The 23,731-nt window shown below is 38.0% G+C and overlaps 2 protein-coding genes across 2 annotated transcripts; both read left to right on the top strand.

The window, feature by feature from the left end:
- Positions 1-1,154: 1,154 nt before the first annotated feature.
- On the top strand, positions 1,155-1,544 carry LOC113735921 (uncharacterized). The gene is made up of 2 exons (XM_027262887.1): positions 1,155-1,350; positions 1,414-1,544. Exons 1-2 carry the CDS (start codon positions 1,155-1,157, stop codon positions 1,542-1,544), a joined length of 327 nt encoding a protein of 108 aa, XP_027118688.1.
- Positions 1,545-12,389: 10,845 nt separating this feature from the next.
- On the top strand, positions 12,390-19,627 carry LOC113735922 (disease resistance protein At4g27190-like). Its single transcript, XM_027262888.2, has 3 exons — positions 12,390-12,590; positions 12,697-12,771; positions 15,324-19,627. The coding sequence occupies exon 3, from the start codon at positions 16,749-16,751 to the stop codon at positions 19,221-19,223; it is 2,475 nt and encodes an 824-aa protein (XP_027118689.2). The 5' UTR covers positions 12,390-12,590; positions 12,697-12,771; positions 15,324-16,748; the 3' UTR covers positions 19,224-19,627.
- Positions 19,628-23,731: the final 4,104 nt, after the last annotated feature.

The following is a 23,731-nucleotide window of genomic DNA, read 5'->3' on the forward strand; positions in this document are numbered from 1 at the left end:
GATGCAGAAGTAACAGTTTTCTCTGACCATGCAGCCTTAAGGTATTTGATGACAAAGAAGGACGCGAAACCAAGACTCATCAAATGGATTCTGCTCCTTCAAGAGTTCAACTTGGAGATTAAAAATAAAAGTGGTGCAGAAAACTTGGTTGCTGATCACTTGAGCCGCTTGCTTACACATAAAGAGGAACAACCATTGAGAGAGATATTTCCAAAGGAGCAACTACTTGCTTTTGATTCGCCTGTACCTTGGTATGCCGACATCGTGAATTTTGTTAGTAATTAACCAATCGCCTGCAAGTTGACCCAAGACTAGGAGAGATAAGTTAAAAAGTGATACCAAATATTATATTTGGGACGACCCCTACCAGTGGAGGCAATGTTCGGACCAGGTACTAAGAAGATGTGTAAGTGCAGGTGAATTTCACTTTATTTTAAATTTCTGTCATTCGTTTGCATGTGGAGGGCATTTTGGGCCTAAGCGAACAACTCGTAAGGTACTGGAGAGTGGCTTTTATTGGCTCACCCTTTTTAAAGATGCGTACTTGTTTTGTAGATCCTGTGATAAGTGTCAAAGAGTGAGAAATATTTTTCGTAGGGACCAAATGTTTCAAACCCCCATGTTATTCATTGAAATTTTTGATGTTTGGGAGATAAATTTTAGGGTCCTTTTCCCTTGTCTTTTGGTTTTGTGTATATCTTACTTGCGGTTGATTATGTTTCTAAGTGGGTAGAAGCCAAAGCCACCTATACTAATGATTTTAGAGTGGATGCAGAGTTTCTAAAGTCTAATATATTTGTTCATTTTGGGATGCCGAGAGCTGTGGTAAGTGATAGGGGCATGCACTTCTGTAATAAGACGATTGCTACCTTATTCCGAAAATATGGCGTGCTCCATAAAGTATCTACACCGTATCACTCGCAGACAAATGATCAAATCGAAGTGTCAAATAGGGAGATCAAATCAATTTTGGAGAAGGTGGTGCGCCCAGATAGGAAGGATTGGAATTTAAGTTAGAAGATATACTGTGGGTGTACCACACTACGTATAAGACGCCGATTGGGATGTCCCCGTACAGATTTGTCTTCGGTAAGACTTGTTATCTTCCCGTGGAGTTCGAACATAAGGTGTTCTGGACAGTGAACCAGTGTAACATGGACTTGGAAGAAGTGGGGGCTCAAAGGAAATTGCAGCTACAAGAATCGGAAGAGATTAGGAATGAGGCATACGAGAATGCCACGATTTACAAGGAGAAAAGCAAAATCTTTCATAATCAGCAAGTCTCAAGGAAATCATTTGTAGTGGGGCAAAAAGTCATTTTGTATCACTCGAGACTTAAACTTTTTCCTGGTAAGTTGCGTTCTGATTGCATTGGTCCCTTTATCGTTTCTAATGTATTTCATTATGGTGCAGTAGAGATCCAAAGTTTAAAGACGGAGAAGAAGTTTGTGGTGAATAGCCATCGTCTCAAACCTTATTATGAAGGATTCTCTGTGGAAGAAATAAAAGTTGTACACCTCAAGGATCCAATTTATCTTGCTTGAGGGTTCCGGTTATGTCTAACCAAAGACGTTAAAGAAAGGCACTACTTGGAAGGCAACCCAAGGTTATTTGTTTTAATTTTCGTATATTTTTGGAGTTTTTTGTTAAGTGTTAGAGTTATTGAGTGGTTTGTCGTTTTGTGGCAGGAAGCTGGTAGTTAGACGTGCCCGCGATACGTGGTCACGTCTAAGGAAGGAAGTTTGAAGTTAAGGATCAAAAAATTTGACGAATGGTCAGAAGACTATAAGGCAATTAGGCGTGCCCACGCCTAAAACAGGGGTTCTTTGTTCTTAGAAAAAAAAAAGGTTGTGTGAAAAGACAAAATGGCTCTTGAAAAAAAAAGACGCCCCACGATTGACCTACTTCTCTTCTTCTTTCTTTTTTTTTCTTCCTTTTTCTTTCTTTTTCTTTCTTTCTTTCTTTCTTTTTCTTCCTTCTTTTCTCCTTGCCCCTCGCCGTACCACACCACGGCCAAGGTCCGCCACCTCACTCTCTTTCACCCTCAACCGCAGCGTTGATCTCCATCGCTGTCCGCCATTGGTGCCGCACGTCCGCCGCCTCTCATTCCTTTTTCTTCTAGTCGCTGTCCGTCGCTGCTCGGCCGCTGCCTCTGTCCGCCACCACAACTCACGAGCAACCGCTCCTATGTGGCACACGCGAGTCAGCCGTGTGCATAAGCAGCTCTCCAAGCACCAGTCGCAACCTGCAGCGACGCGACCTGGCTCGGGTGCCCTCCCAGCCAGTAGCTCGTGCAAAAGCGAGCCCAGCAGCTCGAGCAGCGCACGCTTGCGCAACCCAGCAGGCGCGCGATCTCCTCTGCGCGCATCACCTCTAGCGCGTACCAACTCAGCTAGCAAGAAGGCACCAGGCGTGCGCCTTTTCCATGCAGCCACCCTCGTGTGCTCCAGCCCGGCCGCAACCAAGCCTACCAAGGCGCGCCTAGCAGACCCAGCAGTCGTCGTCACCGCGCGTGTAACACGCGCCAGTCGCCTCTTTCCTCAATCGTTGCCGCCTAAGCTTTTTTCACCATAGCCATTGCCTGTTCTCCCCCTAGGTGTTTTCTTTTTAATTTTCTGACACTTTATCTGAGGCCAGTTTATTAATTTTTGATTAGCTGAGGACAGATTTTTAATTTCGTAGCTAAGGCCAGATTTTTGAATTGCTAGCTGATGACAGAAATTCTGTGCTTGATTTGGGAGCTGTGATATTATCTGGGGCTGTGTTGACTACTTGTTAAATTTTGGGGTTAAACCAGTAGTATTTTGGGGATTTTTTGCTGTTTTCATCTGTTTAATTGGTTTTTAGAAGTTTGTTGCTTATTTCCCTGATTGTTGGTGTTTAGGAGCTGTAATTGGTAAACCCTACCTTGTTGGCTGTCTGTTCACATATTTCTAGCGCATTTCGCCTATCCAGCAGACCAAATGACCAAACCAAAGAATAAAAGCAAGAACAAACCTTCCACCTCCACCCCACAGCCTACGGTCCCCTTGGGTAGACCTATCCCAGCGACTGCTCCGGGAGGGCCCTGGACCCGTCTTGGACAGAATAGGGAGGTACATATATCTTTTTCAAACCACTTTGACGGTCATTTGACCTTTACCCGGGCTGGCAACAAGGAATGGTACGCCGCAGCTTGCACAAGGAAGATAATTCTTTGTAAATATATCCACGGCCCTACACTTGATCTCCTGAATCTTAGGGATGAGATCACGAAGCATTTAGCCGACATAGGTTAGACCTATTATGCTGCTATCATTTTACCTGCTTTTACTGAGTTAATTTAGAAATTTTATGCCACTTTTGAATTTAATGTCCCTGACGAATTCTCTGTTACTACTCCGGGGGTAGTGCGGTTTAGATTGATGGGTAGAGAGTTCACCCAGTTTATCACTGAATTTAATTTGGCCCTTGGGTTCATTGACATTCCCTACTCCCAGAGTGAGGAATATATGCACAGTCCGTGCGATTACACGGAGCCATTTTTCTCTCATAACATTGGTTATTGGAGAGAATTGTCAGTTGACCGACAAAACATGACCCCAGCCAGTCTAAGGCGTCTTTTCTTAAGAGTCCTGCCTATCGTTATTTACATAGATTTATGGCTTACAATTTCTCTGGTGGAAAGGATAGCTCGGGTACTTTGACCAAACCCGAGTTCTTTTTCATTTGGTGTATGGTTGCTTGGATTAAGGTCAATTTGGGTTGCTGGTTTGCCCTCCACCTCCAAACTGTCTTAAATAAGAAAAATAAGCCATTAATCTTGGGCTCATTTATCACTCAATTGGCTGTAAATCTTGGGGTTTTGGACTTTAATAATCATAATTTGCATTGTGTTTGTACTATGGAATTCCTTGATTTGATTTGTTTGGAAAAGATGGGTTTAGTGCAACAAGTGAATGGCGTTTTTCAATTTGCTCCACCGGGGCCGATCCAGGTTCCTCTAAAGCGCAGAGCTTCCAAATCTTCCACCTCGGAGGTCGGTGGTCCTTTTATAGATGCCCCTGGACCGTCCACTTCAGCACCTCCACCATCTTCCTCCACCGATAGCCAGTCTTCAGCCCTTCGCTTCCAGCTGCACCACATGGATACTCGATTGGATCGAATGGAGCAACAAATGGCTGGAATGGCGCAGAACTTGGCCCAGTACCTCTACCACGTGGGTCTCCGACCTCCCTTTCCTCCAGAGCCTTAGTTCATTTCGGCCCTCCTCCGTGATTAAGGGAAGTATCGTTGTCCCTTTACCTATGTTTTGCTCTTTATTTGTTTACATTGGGGGCAATGTAAGGTTTAGGTGTGGGGGAGGGTTAACTATGCTTTTAGTGGTGCTTTTAGTTGTTTGGTTTGCATTTTTCTTGCCTTAGTAGTTAAACGGTGATGAATGTGATTGAGATATGAGTATAAGTAGTAAGTTCATGCCATGGGGTGTTCTACTATTTCTCGATAATGAATTGATTGATGAATATGGTGAACTTGACATAAATTTGACGACTTGTGCAATTTTTGAGCCTAATTTTTTCGTTTGTTGAGTGATTAGTGCACATGGTTTGTCATTCTAGAACTTACTCGGTTATACATGTCAAGACCACATTTAAATGAGTTTAATGGATTAAAATGATAGGGCACCTAGGATTGAACCATTTTTGGACTTTCTAAAAAAAAAACCAACCTTTAGTTTATTTACCATTAGGGAGCCAAATTGAGTCTTAACCCTTATTTTTCGTTTGATACCCCAGTTTTTAGCCGTAAAACCTCTTTTTAGACTTTCTTTTTGAACTTCGTGTAAAGAAGTGTTTTGATTTTGTTACATAGAAATTTGAAGTATTATTTGAGAGGCATTACATATGTATATATGAAAAAGAAAAAAAAAAGAAAAAAAAAGAGAAGAAAACGAAAGAAAAAGAGAAGAAAAAGAGCAAGTGATCAACCAGTGAAGTTGATTTTTATGGTGTTGGTACTTACTGAAAAAAAAAGAAAAGAGAAAAAAAAGGGGAAAAGAGAGAAAAAGAGAGGAGAAATAGATGAATAAAAACATGAGAAAGAAAAGAAGCCGAAGGATGTGACGAGTGCCAACTTTTACTTCACTTGTTAGACTGTTGAGGTGCCTTGAAGTTTCAAATGTGCGCGAATCTATGTAATGAATTTCTGAGCATTTTCTTTACATTTTTACACCCTTCAAATTCTGTTTATCCTACCTTCTCACCCCACCCCATTACAACCTTGCAAAGTCCCTTGATTGTTGCATTTTAATTCATAAGTAAGTGGTAGTGATATGATATATGAGCAAGCTTATGGTAGTGTCATTCTATCATATCGATTTGAGAGCCATCTTGTATACATATCCTATACACTTTGGAGTGAATGAGTGCACACTAAATGCGAGATTTGTTGATTTGGTATATTCTGATTTCGATGAGGTTATTGGGGAATTTGGAATGCCATTTTGGTATGAACTGCTGTGAATTGCTTGGTATCTTGATTACACTTCTGAGTTAATTATGCTTGAGGGCAAGCATAGTTTAGGTGCGGAGGAGATTGATAGGGTGCATTTAGTGGGATATTTTGGGCATTATTGCACAATTGTTTGACTAAATATTTCATTAATTGGGTGGATTCTACTTAGATATGGTTTTGGTGCCAATTGCAGGATTTGATACTGAAAAGTGCTTAAAATCAAAATTTAGAGGTTTCGTCGTACGTGGGGCACTTCAAACAGTGGGGCCCGCGTGAGAGCTGAAGAAATCAAATTGTAATAGATTTTATTTTATTTTATTTTATTTAGGGAGTCTTGATTATTTGAATGTCAATTTCTGATATGAGGAAATCTTTTCCTTGAATTTTGGGGCTACCAAAACTAAAGGGAGGAATTATTAGACTCCTAGGAGACTACTTGGTTTTTAGAGAGATTTTCTCGTTTGGCTTAGGTTCGGCGTTGGGTTTTTTTGAATTTCGTTTTGGCTTGGTATGTAAAAGGGGGAAATCAGAAGACAAAGCCATTATTGTTAACTTTTGAAAATCAACTCTTCATGCTTGAATTGACCGAATTGAGAAATCAAGCAAAAACCTTTCTCGTATGTTTGTCAGCAATTAGGAAGCCAGCCGCCATTATGGACCCTTGGCTTTGCTTTTCACGTGATTTTGACCGAAATTAGGAGACAACATTAGACCATCTTATTCGTATGCTTTGGAGAACAATTGGAAGCAATCAAATTCCTTGCGTTTCTCTCTTGTTGTTGACCGAAACTGGGAGAATTGATCTGAAAACTTTTCCAAACTCCACACGCGCGGCTTGTTCTCTAATTATGAGGAGCTAATTCTCTAATTTTAGTCAAGGGGCAACTGACGAATTGGTTCAGCAATTACTATGAGATCTAAACTGCTTTTAATTATTTCTTTCATTTATTGGTATTTATATGTTTTCTATTTTTAATTGTTATAGCTCGTATGTATGATTGATTAGTGCGCAATAATTAGTTATTCATATAGGCTATTTTGCTAATTAGGGGTAATTGAATTCGTAATTGTTCGAATATCCCTATCTAAGTAGCAACTGGCATAATTGGGTTTATGTCAGGGAAACGTATGATCTAATTTAAACAAACCCTTGTAACGTGCTTGTTGGTTAGGATTGGGCATTTCTAATTATTAATGCAATCTAGAAATTAAATCCTACGGTCGTACCTGGGGTTATTTTTGGGTTAGAGAAATAGTTAACGGTCATACCTTGACTATCGAGAAATTAAGGAAAGACTGGTTGTTTATCGCGTGTATGACAACTATAACCAATCTATTAATAAATGTTGGAATTATTTTTGCATCAATGATCAGTGCATGAACCATTTCTGAAGTGTACCCTTGGCTAGAGCTCTCATAATTATTTCTTTTAATTAATTATTTTCTGCAGTTAAATTATTTAGTTAGCTTTTAATTCTAAAACCCCTTATTTGTTTTGATTCGTAAGGAAATAAATTTCTCTCCAGTCCCTGAGGAGACAACCCTGCTTGCCACTGTCCTACTAGTTAGTGAATTTAGTCAGATTATTAATTCCGGTATATCTGATTAAGCAAACTCTTCGGGAATTGGGTGAATCAAGTAACCCATTGCACATCTAGAGTCCCTGCTCCAGTACCTAAAATTGATTATTGGCTACTTTTGGTGGTAGTTAGGTTTTATTTATTATTATTGTACAGGTTTGGCACCTGTCACTTGACCCTAATATTGCTGGACTATCTCAAGCTAGGGTGTCAGAGGTCTCTCCCACCCTTCGCTCTCTCTTGTATAAATGCCTCGTGCCTTACCTTCTCAAAAGTACTCGATTATCTTCCTTTGTACTCATTCTTCTTATTCTAAACTTCTCTAAGTTAAGCATTGGAGTGAGACTAGCAGGACTAGCCTCGCCGACATTCCTTTTTATGTTCAGCAAGCATTGGTTCTGAATCCACCTTGTTACAAGATCTCAACTCTCTAGATCTTGCTGACACAAGTGGTGTTGTCTATGGGAACGATAGTTCCTGATTACTTTGTTGGATTGTTCATTCTTAAAGCTTACGAGGAGTTTCATGGCACAAGGACATTCTACCCGGATACTTGTCGGTTTCCTGCACTCGAAGGCCCTATAGGGCCATAAGGTGGCAACTATCAAGACCACATGGAGCAACCCACTATGAATGCAGAATCACTCACCCAGATGGTAGAGTTCATGTCCAAGTACCCGAGCATCTTGGATGAGCTTTCTTAATTCATTAAAGGGAAGGAGAAGGCCGAGGCTTTTAAAGCCCAACCGGAGGCTTTCCCGAAAAGGTCCTCTAAGATTGATGCTAATGATCATCCAATGATGGGGGCTGATCCTCCAAGATCAAAGGAGAAACAGGTTTCAAAATTGGCCTTCGACACTAGGCTGCTCACTTGGAACCTCTTCAAGTGAAAGGAAGCTGGTAAGTCTTCCCATTGTGGCCAAGATAAGGGGTTCCTCTTCGATGTTTTATAGGTTTCCCCGTTTGCAGATGAGATCAATGATGACCCCACCCCATCCTTTTGGTTTTCAAGTTGCCAAGAATCCTGTATTATGACGGATAAGGATACTTCGAGGATCATGTTCACATTTTAATTTTAACTTTTCAGCTCTATTGTGTTCCCAAGTCGGTAGTGTGATGGGCCTTCCCTATTTTCCTGCAGCGGATATTCTGTGCCATATCATGTCTCACACCCTATCTCACTTCTTCTAATCTTGCCAAGTGTCCCTTAATAAACCAAACTATCAAACAATCCAACCCGAATCATATTAAATTGATTACTCGATTAACCGGCCAAAGAAACTTAATCTCTATAACCAAAACCGATTAAAATAAAAACTATCTCACAAAATCACAATTTATCAAGGGAAAAAAGCCTTAAAACTCAGTTTAACATTTGTCCTCTCGTCATCATCTTCATCATCTTCACCGTTGAAACAGACCCAGTTGACCTTCCATTGCGCAATTTTGAATAAACCCACCAAGAAGATTTGGTATTCGAAGATTTTTCCCGCACAAACACTCCCGCACTAGAATTTGGAAGCAAGGGGGATTCCATATCCGAAGAACCAGCCGATGAAGGTATACGCTAGTCTATGGGATGCAGAAGACTAGACCACAAGAGGCAGCCTTGTCAAGACTGACTGGTCACAATCTCCCTTTACTGCTTCCTTGAGAAATTTCAAGGCCGATGCTTGTGTATAGAGCTCTGGGAAATCTTCTTGTGGATCAAACTCCACAAAGCCATAGTTCTCTCAGGAACTTGATGCCACCAGTCAAGCCAGACTGGAATGGGTGCAGCAGAATTACATGATATACAATTATTGTACAGATGCCAAACGTTTTCCTCAGGGCTTCCCTCCAGAATGCACCGCCAACAACTCCACAGCCTAAAGAATTGTGACTGTTACTTCTCCCATAGTTCTAAAGAATTGTGTACCCATTACCCAGTACAAATTTACACTAAAACTAAATATATTTCTACAAGAAAATCTAGTATTCGAAGAAACCCACCAAGGAAAAAGGAAAATAAAACTTGGGTTCCTCTCAAAAATCTTGAATTTTCCTGCTAGATTTTAGTCTGCAAAATTTATGTGTGTGAATGGGGGAGAAAGATAGTCTACTGCGGGAGAGTTGGGCGTGAGAAAGATAGTCTAACCCGGATCATCAATTTGTCTGTTTCAAGTTTGAACAATTTGTGTGCAACGGATCATCAACTTGTGTGATAAATTGTGAAGATGATGACGAGAGGACAGATGTTAAACTGAGTTTTAGGGCTTTTTTCCTTGATAAATTGTGATTTTGTGAGATAGTTTTTGTTTTAATCAGTTTTGGTTATAGAGATTAAGTTTCTCTGGCCGGTTAATCGATTAATCAATTTAACATGGTTCGGGTTGGGTTGTTTGAGAGTTTGGTTTATCAAGGGACACTTAGCAAGATTAGAAGAAGTGGGATAGGGTGTGAGACAGGGTGTGGCACAGAAGATCCGTTGCGATTATTTGCTCTTTTTGTAATTGAAATTCAGATTGTAAGGCTAAAATTTGATATGTAATATCCAAATGATCATATTGAAGCCATTTTAACTATTGTTTTAATCGATTAACCTATTTTTGTAAATCTTGAATGGTAATTGGAACTTGTGGCTTAGAAATTCTAGAGAGAACTTCATTGAGATTAAAAGGTTCAACGGTTTTATGGCTTTCTTCTTGAACAACTATACTCTTAAGTTTAAGTACATAATCTTTTTTCATACCTTGATTATTTATTTTATTTTGGAAAGAATGTTTTTCTATATATATAGCAGAATATAAGCAACTACAATTTCCTAATCAATTACAATCATCATCATGAGAACTACCCGAAGGAATTTTCTCGGACTTCATGTATTTGATCTGCTTCTTCTTTTATTTTAGTATGTGGCTATTGTTAGTCAGTTTCTTTTTCTAAAATATGACAAAAGTTTATTCTTAATTTCATCATTGAATTGAAGATTAGATATTTTGTCTTTGAATTTGAAATGTTTTGCATTACATCCTACTTTATCACAATTATAACATTGAATAGTAGAAGCCAGATTTTTTGATGGAGTAAAATGTAGTTTTGGCACTTAACTGGTACCTACTGTTATAATATTTAAGCACATTTGGTAACGTTAACAGATTTTTTCAAATTTACTGCAAAAATCACTTGTTGTCACGTGTCCGGCAATAAAATTGAAAAGAATTCATGTTTATACATAATCAAAGGATCTTCAAATTGTTGTTTCAGACTCTTCATGTGAAACTAAATTTAATAATTTTATTTTTACAATTTCATAGTTGAATCCATAAAGGTTCAATTGAAATAATGGTTTTTTTTTTAAAAAATTATTAAGGTGTATGGAGAGGAGAAAGGAGTTTTGAGTGTGTATGATTAGTTCGATTGGGTGGTTTCAACAAAAAAAAAAAAGGTATTTTCTTAAGATAAGTTATATTATTTTTTTAAATGAGTGACCGATGTTCTATTAATCCTTAAACTCGTTATTAGGCTAGCATGTTATTTTTAGTTTCTTTTTTGGGAAGCTTATTTAAAATTTCTGTTGCAGGTTATGTGACAGCACTTGATTTCTCTTCGGTAAGAATTTGAAATAATCCTTCAAAGTACTAAATGTGCTTAAATATTGTAACATTTGATTCGAAATTTTCTTTCATTCAAAGTTTAGGTACCAAAATTACTCAAAGGTCAAAGTTTAAGTACTAAAACTGCATTTCACTCTTTTAGGGAGATACCCTTAAACTATTAATACTTCTTAGAAATCAAACTTTAAAAGTTGTATTGTAAGAAACGCTTTTTGAAGATGGTTTTGAGCAACTATTAGAAGAATACTGTCTAAAAGAAGAATATTTTTGAAATCTAGTGGATTTAGACATAGACTTGGGCCCTAAATTTTCTAGGCAAAACTTGTTCTAAAAGATAAGTGATAAACTATATACTTATTGCTAAATATAATATACACTCAAATGTATTAGATTTAGTGCTTAACAATTTAATAACTTAATGGATTTACACTTCAATTTTCAGATTTCAAATTTTAAATTTCAAACTTCAGTTTTATCAAATGCACTCTTAGACTTTCTTTTGGAAGTTTTTAATTTTGAAGAAGAGGGGGCCATAATTTTTGCATAGCCATATTTAGTATGAAAAGATCCTAATTCCTTACCATTATCCCGAGCTTCACGTTTAAGCTGAGATTCGTACAAAAAACTAAACCTTCAATATTAACATAATTAACTAACCTCCAAAAGTCAATTTTGAATAAGGAATTTTGATCATCTTGATGGGCATCTCTTAATCTTTGCCTGAATTATTTATCAAACAATATTTTCAAAGGGAATTAATAGTCGCACTCCCATTTTAACATCTTGCACGTCAATCGCTCACTGAATAATATGTTTTCAAGAAGTGCAAGGGGCTAATTTAGAAGTGCAAATATCACTTTCTTTTGGAAGTGTTGCAGTAAATTTTTCTTTCAAACACCACTTATTGCAATTAATTAATAGGGAAACAATGTGATCCAATCAAAATTAAGAAAATATTAACAAATGTCAAATTTTGAATTGAACGAAGAATATGTGTAATGTTACCTGATACATTATATTACCCACCGAATTGTTTAGACAGCAAATTTTTTTTTTAATCACGTCATCGCTCCGTCACCCCAATAACCGGGTTCCGTCAGAACCTTTTGTTTCACCTGGACCGTGTCCATTTTCTACAGCAAGCGAGTTTCCAGTTTTGTCCACCTATTTTTCGCAATTACGGGCCCACATCAATTTGGAATATATTTCCAAAGATGCACTCCCTCCGCACGCAACGTAAAAAATTAACTCTTTTTTAATATAGACGTAGTGTACGAGTGCATCATCTCGGACTTCAAGTAAAACAATCATCAGAATGACTATTCCTGAAAGGTTGAATGCCTTGATTGGCAAAATAATAAAATAAAATAAAATAAAGTTCAAATTATTGCATATATATCATTTTTAATGTCATGTGTGTTATATATTTATTTTATGTTTACAGTAAATCATGCTTTAAAAAAAAAAATCTCATAGAATTGGACAAAATCAACAGAAATAATTGGTTTGACAATCGTTTGTGCCTTTGTCCGCGTCATCTCGGACGCACAGGTGAACCGCATACCAACCCACAGAAGAAAGTTTTTTAAGTATTCACTAGGTCCCATAGAGTTTATTGATCACAAGCTTACTAGGAATATGTTGAATACGTCAAAGGTTTGCTCCGTTTGTTTCACAAAGGATGAACTTGGAAATATAGTATCTGTCTACTAGTCACATCTTCATATTGTTACCAACAAGTGAAATCAACAAAAGAATTCGGAATCATTCTGTATTTTGGCCGGCTACCTAATGAAATTTATTTGCCTTTTGGTCAACGTACGTTATCGCAGCTACATCCATCGTTGCACATCTCCCATGATCTGGATCTGATCTTCAAGCAGCACCTCTTCATCGGCAAACTTGAAGTGTCTATTTAAGCGTAAGCCACTCCATTTCCAAGCTTTTAGTTCTGAGGTTCTGCTGTCTAAAATCCCGGTTACATAAATCTTAACTCCTTAATATCGTACTTTTCACTCTTAAATCAGGGTTTGCTGAAGTTTTTCAAGCTAAGGTACTCTACTGCATGCAACAACGGAAGTTGAAGGAAGATAAATTTCAGTGTAAGTTCTTGCATATTTTTACTATATATTACAGGTATGCAGCTTTTACTATATATTTCTGTGGAAGCCACTTTTTTCATTTTCTGTGTTATTTGTTTCTTCATAATACACGAAAAGCAAAATCATTTTTTCTTGATCATCACCTCCATGTTACTTAGTTCAACGATATTATTGTTTCTCTTCTTCGGAGAGCTAGCGAAAAACAGAAAATATAGAAGTCTCTTGATATCTTATATATAATTCTGCTAATATATGCTCTCTCTGATTGTACATGTTAATTAAATATAACTGCTTCGTGAGCCTTCATTAAACTAATGTCCTTCAACTATAACATGACTGGATTAGAAAAACTCCGTTAAATTCAGATCTCATCCGGACAGTTGACTGTTAGACATGCCCAATTCGACAAAGTCCATCTTCATTGATACTAGTCCGCCTAAAGAAAAGGGTGTCCTTCAACCATAGTACAATTGTAGGGATGGCAACGGAGGTGGGTGTTAGAGGGTGCCCACCTTGCAAGTGGAGGAATGGGAGGGGTTTTGGAGCAGTATCACCCCCACCGGATCTATATAAATAGAAAGAAATTAAATCAAATAAAAAATAATAATGACAATAGGGCAAGGTGGGTGTACCCGCGGGGTAGCGGAGTGGGGATGAGGGTCGGGGTAATGGGGGATAAGGCGGAAACTTTTGTAGAACAGGGTAGGGAAAGACCGTCCCATTCCATCCCAAACAATTTGATATGATTGATTGCAACATGACAGTTGAATGCTTGGTTAGCGAATAGTTGTGATGCAGTGAATAGTACAAGAAAGATAGCAGCTCTGCTCAGATTGGATTGTGGAATTTTTCACAAACTTGTCTTTTGTTTTTGGAGTGTACAATAATGCAATTCCAGAAACACTCCAATTATATACAATTTCAAATACACCTTAAAAAAAACTATCACCTCTTTCTTCTTCCACCCATCGCTACCACCGCCTTTCCCTCCTCTCTCCCTCTCCTATCCCCTCCTTCCTTCTCTTCCTCTCCTCCTTCCCTTCCCTTCTCCTCTCTTTTGGTAGTAACTCGCAACCAAATTGAGGACCTAGAGAGGGAGGGAGCAAGGGAGAGGAATTGTAGGGAATGCAGCTATATATTGAAGAATTGGTGAGGTTACAAGAATTTGGAACCTATTACAAAACTTTTACAAGTGTAATTCAAGAACTCGACCAAACTAACAATGGGGGATTCAAGAGAGTTTTTGTGTGATCTTTCTCTTTAAAGTGTTATTTGCTCCCACTTAACTTTCTAACTAAGTTGAAGTGGTAAGTTACCTTTAGGATACAATGGAAAATAAGAAACTAGCCTATAGCAAGTCTAAGTATAGTTTCTACAAGATGGAGATTCAAGTAGCTAGTTGTATTTGCAAGCTCAAGACACTTTATTTATAAAGTCTTGAGGATCTCCAAGTACGTTTCAAGTTCTAATTGATTTTCCATGATTCACACTTGATTAGACATCAATTTGAGTGTTTTGGGAGTTATGCGACTGAAGTATCATAACACAAATCATTATGCAATTGAAGAGTCATAACACAAATTATAAGTTGTAGAATTGAGGAGTTATGTCACAACCATAAGTTATGGAATTGAAGAGCTATGTCACAAACCATGAAATCATAACTAAGCACTTTTCACACTGCAAACTAATTTTCCAACAGCAGCGACCCGCAACTAGATCGAGGAGGGGGGAGGGGGTTGTGGAGAGCGGAGAAGAGAGAGGACCAAAAGGGAGTGAGGGAAGGAGGAAAGAAAGAGGAAGAGGAAGGAGGAGGAGAGAGAGGGAGGAGAAAGGACAGGGTTGGTGGTGGTGTGGGAGAGAGGAGAGGAAGGGTGGTGGGTGGTTTGCAAATTTTTAAAAAAATACCGCAATAAAATTTTAAATTTTAAAACACAATAAAATATATTTCAAATAAAAGAGTAAATCTTATATATACTGACAGCGTATATAATATCACAGTTGAATACATGACACATGTATAAAATTTGAATTTTAAATTTAAATTCGAATTATATGTCATACATCAAATGGTGAAAGTATATACACTGTCAGTATATAGAAAATTAATCTTTTAAAAAAATAATATTTACTTATTAGTATGTGTACAATCAATAATTCACAGACCAATTTCTTAAGTTGGCATTAGCTTATAAATAGAAGAGGACATGAAATACGCACAGTTTCTCATATTTCTTTGTCGGTTGTTCAATGAGCCACTTTAGTGGAGGTTTTGCAAAATATTATGGCCTTTTTCTTTTTTCTCTCTACAATTATTTGCATCTTGACTTGTTACATTAAGGCCGCCATATGACTAGTTCAATAAGTCAATTTGATATATCTGGCAAGGTTAACTTTCGCTTCTCTCAATCTTCTGGTCAGTAGGAGAGAATTTCTTGGCTAAATTGCACAAATTCAGCTAATTCCAAACTATATGCAACGTAACAATTACCATGCATGTATGCAAAAAATTGAAAAAAGCTCATGACATCATATTGTTGCCCATGTCACAGGTGAAAGGGAAATCATGAAGATGAAATTTTGGTTCCATGCAAGAGACAATCCCCCCAAAAATAATTTACAGGAGCTCAAGTTAAAGTCTGATTCCTTATTTGATAAGAGAGACGCCATCATCAATGATTTAGTGCGAGAGCTCAAAAAGGGGAAGATTCCCACAAGAGAGTGCCATACATGGCTGAAGAAGGTGGAAGATATCAAATATGAGGTGTATGATTTGCTGAAATCTAAGGCACATGATTCTGAGTTCGAAATTCTACAATCCGTTCCCGCCTGGATGCTGTGATGAACGAGATATCTGAATATTTGGACAAATCACCAAATAAAAATGACACAGTGGATGACGCAATGATTGGAAGATCCAAGAGAATAAAGGGATATTCAAAGGTTGGGGGCGATGAATATCGTACTGTGGAAGTGGGCAAAACACATATAATCCGAAGAACAGCTGTTCATGTTAATGCTGCTGCAGGGGAATCATCCCCAGCAAGCAAAAAACCAATTTTGGGAAACAGAATGGAGCAGAATAAAGATAAAGAGACGATTTCTGCACCATTAGCTGCTGTTTCTGAAACTGCAGAAACTTGTAGAATGGAAGATGGACGTGTAAAAGCCGAAAACAAAATCTCATTGCAGAATGAAGGGATATCACTATCAGCTATTGATCAAAAAGCTGGAGAAACTCCTGAAAAATTAGGTCCTGAAGGATTAAGGTTGGAAAAGTCAGGCTTATCAAAGCTGCTGTCACCATTATCCAGCATGGCACACCTGGAGCTGAATGAATATGAGACAAGGCCAGATACAGTATCTCTTGAAAGGGCAGAGACTCAATCCAATCTAGTAGAAAAAAGTGAACTTACTTTTTCGGAGGTAAAAGAGATGTCGAATACAAATGAAATAAAGGATTCAGTAACAGGAAGATCCATTCCTGAAACAGAAAATTTGATCTCTGAAGCGGAAGGAATTGAACCAATAGAAACACGAGAAAAGCAACATGGATATTGTAAACCTGAAGGCAAAATCCCAGTGCAAAAAGAGGCCAAGGAAAAGCTAGCTCTGGATGTTGAAGCAGGAATGACTCCAAATAAAACGGTTGTTGAGGTAGTCAGAATTTCAGAGATAGAAGAGATTTCGCCAACAGGTGAAATGGGGGATTTTAGAATTGAGAGATCCATCCCTGGACCAGAAAGTTCTATTTCTGATCCCGAAGGAATAATTCACGACTATCAAAGTATGTCCTCCGAATCTGGCGATAAAAGAGTTAATCCAGTGAAGACTAAGACACTCATGAATCTGAAAAGACGTCTGTTTGCCAAGTCCTCTTCAAGAAGTGTAACTGTTCTGGGAGCTCCAAAAGTGGATTCATCAAGAAAAGATGATATAAGTATGACTCGGGGTGATGAAGAACCGAGATTAGCTGCATGGTACAGAAGATAATTGAATGCATGAAAGATGATAAATACAGAAGAATTGGCATCTACGGAAATGGTGGAATTGGCAAGACAACCGTACTTAAGGCCTTGTTATCCGCTCCTGAAATAAAAGATAAATTTGATTTTCTTATTCAGGTGACCGTCTCAAGATATTGGAGCAGGAAAAAGATTCAGCTTGAGATTGCAAGGCAGATAGAGCTCAGCATGGAAGGCATTCAATCAGCAGATGAACTTGCAAGCAAGTTATTTCATGCACTACAAAGCAGGAAATATTTGCTGCTACTTGATGACGTATGGGACAGTATTAATTTGGCGGCATTAGGTATTAATTTGGAGAGCCATTCTAGATTAGTGGTGGCAACAAGATCAGTTCACATTTGCAAAAATGTGGCCTCAGATCGACAGATAGAAGTAGGTGCCCTTTCTTGGAAAGAAGCTTGGAATCTATTCCAGGAACAGGTAGGAGGTGTCATTAACTCCCCCAGTATAAGGCCTCGTGCAGAAGCCATAGTTTCAGAATGTGGTGGTTTGCCATTGATGATCATTGTTATTGGAAGAGCCTTGGCTAAGGAAAGTGATGTCTCGGGCTGGAGGCTTGTGCTGGGTAATCTTTTATCAGTTACTGGATTAGAATCTGGTGACGTTGAAAATTGTGATGAAGCTCTACTCCAGAAGCTAAAAGTTGGTTACGACAAATTGCATGACTATGATTTGAAATGCTGCTTCCTATACTGTGTCTTGTTTCCAGAGGATCATAACATTCAAATAATTGAGCTTATCAATTATTGGATCCAGGAGGGCCTTGTCACGGGGAATTCAGCAGATGCATCAAGGAAAGGGTTCAGAATTGTTCGGCATCTTACTGAAGCCTCTCTAGTGGAACCTGTTGATGGTGTTTCAATTAAAATGCATGACTTGATAAGGGATTTGGCATCATGGATCATCTTATCGGAAGAAGGATCCTTGGATTTCTTGGTGGGAAGGAAATTTAACAAAGTTGGGAACCAAGAGCTGATGTTGGAACCAAGGACAATATCAATAGCAAAGAGCCCCCAAAAGTTGCCCAGGGTAGAAAATTGCCTCCTGTCAAGAGCTGGGGCAGGTTTACAATTGCCACCAAAAGAAAGTGAATGGGAAGAAGCCGAGATGATATTTCTCATGGATAATGACATTTCAAAGCTACCCGAGGAGCTAAATTGCCGCAAGTTAAAGATGTTGTTCCTTCAAAGAAACAGACGTCTTACAACTATACCTGCATCATTTTTCAACAGCATGCCTCGTCTACAAGTTGTGAATCTATCCAAGACAAATATAAGATCCTTACCAGCATCACTTTACAGTTTAAGTGGGCTCCAAGCGCTGATTCTTCGCCATTGCCCATGCTTATCTGAAATTTCTCCCAGAATTGGGGAAGTAAAGTCCATAGAGATTCTTGATCTGACAGGTACTGAGATTTATAGCCTACCTCATAGCATTGGCCAGTTATCATCTCTCAAGCATCTTCATGTATCTTTTTATGCATACGTGGATGACAAGAAGTTTCATAATAAACACAAAAATTTGGTTCCTTGTGGTATAATTTCTGAGCTTCAGTCACTGGAAGAATTGAGCATTGAAGTGCAATCCGGGGATACTCAGTGGAATACAGATGCAGAATTTGTAGCAAAGGAATTGAGCAATCTGAACAAATTGGATACTCTTTGTATCTGTTTCCCCGAAATAAAGTTTCTACGGACTTTCCTTGGATCCAGTCCTGCTTGGAAAGCTGATAATTTGAGGAAGTTCAAATTTGTCATTGGCCATGACATCAAAAGGTCGGCATCTCGTGTCCCAAGACATGCAGAGCAGGATTATGATCAGCAACACAAGTGCTTGAGATATGTCAGTACTGATATTGATCACATACCTAATGAAGTTAAGGAAGTCCTCAAGCGGGCCACAGCCTTCTATCTTGATCACCAATCTAGGATCAGAAGCTTAACAGAGTTTGGCATTCAAATTATCAGACAACTGAAGTTCTGTACTGTAAGCGAATGTTCTGACATCGAGTCCATTGTAGATGGTGGCAGTATCATTGATGAAATTGCATTACCAAATCTATCTCACCTAAGTCTTCATTACTTGTGGAACTTGAACAAAATCTGGAAAGGTGAGATAACTGCTGAAAGTTTCAAGGCTTTAAAAGTTTTGTCGGTTCACACATGTCCGAGGTTGGGATTTGTTCTTTCATGCTCTATGGTACAATATTTTCCTAGCCTTGAAGACCTTACGGTAGAAGATTGTGCATCTATGACAGAAATCATACTATGTGAGATGCAGACCGAGGTTTGTTCTGCTGAAATTCCAAAACTGAAGAAGTTGGAACTTCGTTATCTGCCTCAATTGCTTAGAATCTGCCATCAATCTTATCAGTATATTGAGCATCTCAATATTAAATACTGCCCAAAGTTTGAGTCCAACTAGCCTACTTGCAGTGAGAAGGCATGCACAGTGAAACCCTTTCTAGGGACCTCATCGATTTATGAATCGTGTGTGAGAAACAACTCAGTTTAATCAGTCCAAGCAGATTGCTGAATAAAAATGTGTATCAAGCGGTGTTAAAGTGTGCTCCTTTCTTTCTTCGTTGTACTTCGTGATTTGTTGTAGTTGTATATATATGGACCCCCCCTTGTCTAAAATTATTGAAATATGTTGCGGACATTTTGTAATTTTATTTATTTTTTCCTTTTCACATCCTTTTCATTCCTAACTGTTAGGTCCAATATTAGAGCCCCAAAACGTGACAGTAAAGTCGTTCTTGACCATTTGCCCAACTCTAATAGTTATTATATTGTCGACATCATTTAAGGGGAATAATATTCATTCAATTATATGATTGTATAAGCATATTTTTGCAAGATGTAGAGCTGACTTTAGTCTATATAAACCAAAAGGAATTTGTTTATTATGATACATTTACTGAGAAACAGTTACAACCAGTTTTACAACTTGCCATGACTCGTTAAACCTTTATAGGTGAAACACGTACTCTTTTCTCTGATAACATAATTGCAGGGCTTTTGTAATTCATATCAAACTATTTAAGTCTTTGGCAGAAAACTACTACAAGATTTATCAGCACGCATGGTTGTATATGATTATCATTAAGAATCTAAACAAGATTAACGTTCTATATTCTAAGCTGACATCTCTGTGAAAGATCTATTAGTAGAAAATGTTGCAACTAATAGTGGTCGATCCAAAGGCACTGACCATAAGGCCATAATCCAAACAAAAATACACTGCTAAATTCAGCAAATCACGCAAACATAAATGTTCTGCTAATTATATTCTTGTGCAAATAATCATCGATACACCCAAAAAGTACATATCTAAAATAAATACAGTAAAACGTCTGAAAAGGCATCTAGAGAAATCAAATGACTCTTTTGAAATAGTTTAGGCGGTGGATGTGAAGTTAAAGTTTGGCCCATGTGGCTTGAGATCCCAAAAGCGTAAAGGTGAAGCCCAACCTTGAAGTTGCCAGATCAAATTGTAGGAGTAAATCTTCCAACTGAAAACCACCAATCACAATTGAGGTTCTGGGATTCAAAAAATGTTAATAAAGGTTCACCCCAAAATTCTTGGCTTGGGCTAAAATTTGACAAATGTGCATCAACGATTTGAGTTAACTCGTGATTTTTCCTTTCAACTACACCATTTTGTTACGGAGCATAAGGAATAGTAATTTTATGTTTTATCTTGGCAGACTAAATAGTTAATATTATTATATTCTCCACCTCTATCAGACCTTAAGCATTTCACAGATGTTTCATGATAAAATTCAACTTCACTCTTATATATTTTAAATTTATGCATGACTTTACCTTTTAAATGCAGCAAATAAACATGACAATATCTAGAGAAATCATTTATAAACAGTGACAAAATATTTATTTCCTCCTAAAGTAGGTGTGCCATGTAAGTCACATGCTTCACTATGAATCAGGTCCAAAACTTTGATACTTCTTTCAACTTCAAGAAGTGGAATTCTTGTGATTTTTTTGTTAGCATGCCTGTGTTGCACTTTTCTTTATTTTTGTCACAATATGGCAATAGATCAAGTTTTATCATTTCATGCATTCTTTTATAATTAACATAACCAAGTCTATTATACTCTAAACTAGAAGAAAACTTAACCAAATATGCAGAAACAATATTATTCTTACTATTACCAGTTGCAAGTACATTTAATTTAAACATCCTATTGCGAAGATAACCCTTACCTACATACATACCAAACTTGGATAAGATGAACTTCTTAGCCTCAAAAACAAATTTAAAACCAAACTTGTTTAACAAACTACCCGACACTAAGTTCTTCTAACTTCCAGCACATAGAGTACATTAGTCAAAGTTACTACATTTTTGGAAGCGAACTTTAATTCTATTTCACTAACCCCTTGAACAGAAATGGTAGTAGAATTTTCCATATAAACCACGATGTCTTCATCCATCAGTTTCACGATCATGAAAACCTCTTTATTGTTGCAAATGTGATATGTAGCACCGAAATTAATCCACCAAGCAAAATCATTTTCAATCATATTGATTTCAGAAATCATAACAACCAGATTTTTGTTTACATTGTTGCAAGAGTCTTGCTTCTCCTTTTATTCTTAAGAATCTTGCACTTGGACTTGTAGTATCCTTTCCTTTTGTAGTAGAAGCACTTGCCCTTTCTTCCTTTTCTTGTTGTTGGACTAATTCTTGCATTGTTGGCCTCTCCTACTTCCTTGGGACTTGCTTGTTTGTTCCTCTTCTATCATATGCACTTTGGTTCTCTTCAAGGAATTGTGTATTCTTATTTTCTTGGGTGTGAATTTCCTCCTCTACTCGAAGAGACTTAGCAAGGGTCTCAAGAGAGATATCCTCCTTTCTATGTTTGAGGTCTCTTTTGAAATCTTTCCAATATGGGGGTAACTTATTTATTATAGAACATATAATATATAACGGCTTCATTCATGTGCAATTTGTATTGTGTAAAGTGATTAAGAAGCCATTTAATCTCAGCAAATTGCTCCGTAATAGACCTATTATCTACCATTTTATAACTATTAAAAGAGGAGATAAGAAACTTCTTATTTGGTGCATCTTCTTGCATATATTTGGATTCCAATTGATCTCAAAGTTCCATGATAGTTGGAAATTGGAATTAAATGGTAGACATTGAACAAATCATGTGTTGAGAATATGACCGTGGCAAGTCTCATTTGTTGAATTCAAATCTTTGAATTCAAGCCACATTTGTTGACTTTTTTAAGCCCACAAATGTTGAAGTTTTTGGCAAACATTTCATCCCACATCGGAAGCTTTAGGAATTGAGGAATTGAGAGATTGCTATAAATAGCTATCAATCCTTCAAATTAAATTGTACCAAGAACAACAAAGAATTACCCATAAGGATTTTGTAATTCTTTGTATTCTTTCTTCTCTCCAAAATTTATAAAAGCGGGCTGTTTGAGTGGTGCTCGGAGAGTAGGCAAAATTGGCCGAACTCCGTTATCAATTTTTCGGGTGCGTTCTTTCCTTATCTCTTTTATTTGTTCCGCATTTATTTATTAGTTTCTTTTCTATTGTAATATAGTATTCAATATATTTGTCTATATTTGCCGGGTTTATTTGTAGTGTATTATACGATTCTTTTGGGTGTATTTTCTTATTCGTGTGTACGTATTATTTATGTATACACGGATATAGTTGTGATAATACACCGTGCACGTAAGTTCTGTTTAGGAGACTGGGTTTTAAGTGGGACCGCTTGTGACCCCTCCAGCCTTTCCTGGGAATTTACTTGGAATGGTAATTCTGTCTAAGGAGATTGTTTTGACGATCTTTCTTGGGAATTACTGAATCGGTTTAATCACTAACTGTAATCTTGAGTGGGAAAAATACCCGGTTTCCCCAACAAGTGGTATCAGAGTCGAAGGTTCGTCCTTTGGCTTGTTTGTAGTTTGTTATATTGAATACTATCATTTGAGTCTGTAATGGCATCTGACAATTCCACGTCAAGAATTATATTTGGGGCATCGGCTTCCTCGTCCACATGGTCGAGGATTCCAATGTCAAGTTTGAAGGTGGCGGTGGACACATTTGACGGTACTGGCCATTTCGGCATGTGGCAAGGCGAAGTCATGGACTCCCTTTTCCAACAGGGTCTTGACATTGCCATTGAAGAAAAGAAATCAGATGACATAGAAGAAAAGGAGTGGAGTACCATAAATCGGTTGGCATGCGGAACTATTCGATCGTGTTTGTCCAAAGAGCAAAAATATGCTTTCAAGAACGAGACTTCTGCATGGAAATTGTGGAGGGCATTGGAGGAGAAATTTCTGAAGAAAAGTGGTCAGAATAAACTCCTAATGAAGAAAAGATTGTTCCGATTCGATTACTAACCAGATGAAGCGTTAGTGGCAAGAGGTCGTCAACAAAGCCAATCAAAGGGGAGAAGAGGAAGGTCCAAATCGAAAAGCAGAGTTGCCAAAGATGAGTGTGCTTTCTGTCGTGAGAAAGGGCACTGGAAGAAAAACTGTCCAAAGTTGAAGAAGAAAGGGAAAGCTCCGCAAGACGTAAATATTGCAGAATGCAAAAGTGATGCGGAATCAGATTTCTCTTTGGCTGTATCACCTTTAACATCCCATCTAGATGAGTGGATTTTGGATTTAGCTTGTACCTACCATATGACTCCCATGCGGGAGTGGTTCTTTGAATTTGAAGAATTTGAAGGTGGAGTTGTGTACATGGGAAATGACAATCCATGTAAAACAGTTGGGATAGGTTCAATCAAGTTGCGTAATCATGATGGATCCACCAGAATCCTGAAGGATGTTCGGTATGTGCCGAATTTGAATAGGAATCTCATCTCCTTGGGACTCTTGGAGTCAAAAGGCCTAGAAGTGAGGATGCGAGATGGAATTCTTAAAGTAACTTCG

The sequence above is a fragment of the Coffea arabica genome, chromosome 3c (genome assembly GCF_036785885.1).
Source record: "Coffea arabica cultivar ET-39 chromosome 3c, Coffea Arabica ET-39 HiFi, whole genome shotgun sequence".
NCBI classification, from domain to species: Eukaryota; Viridiplantae; Streptophyta; class Magnoliopsida; order Gentianales; family Rubiaceae; genus Coffea; species Coffea arabica.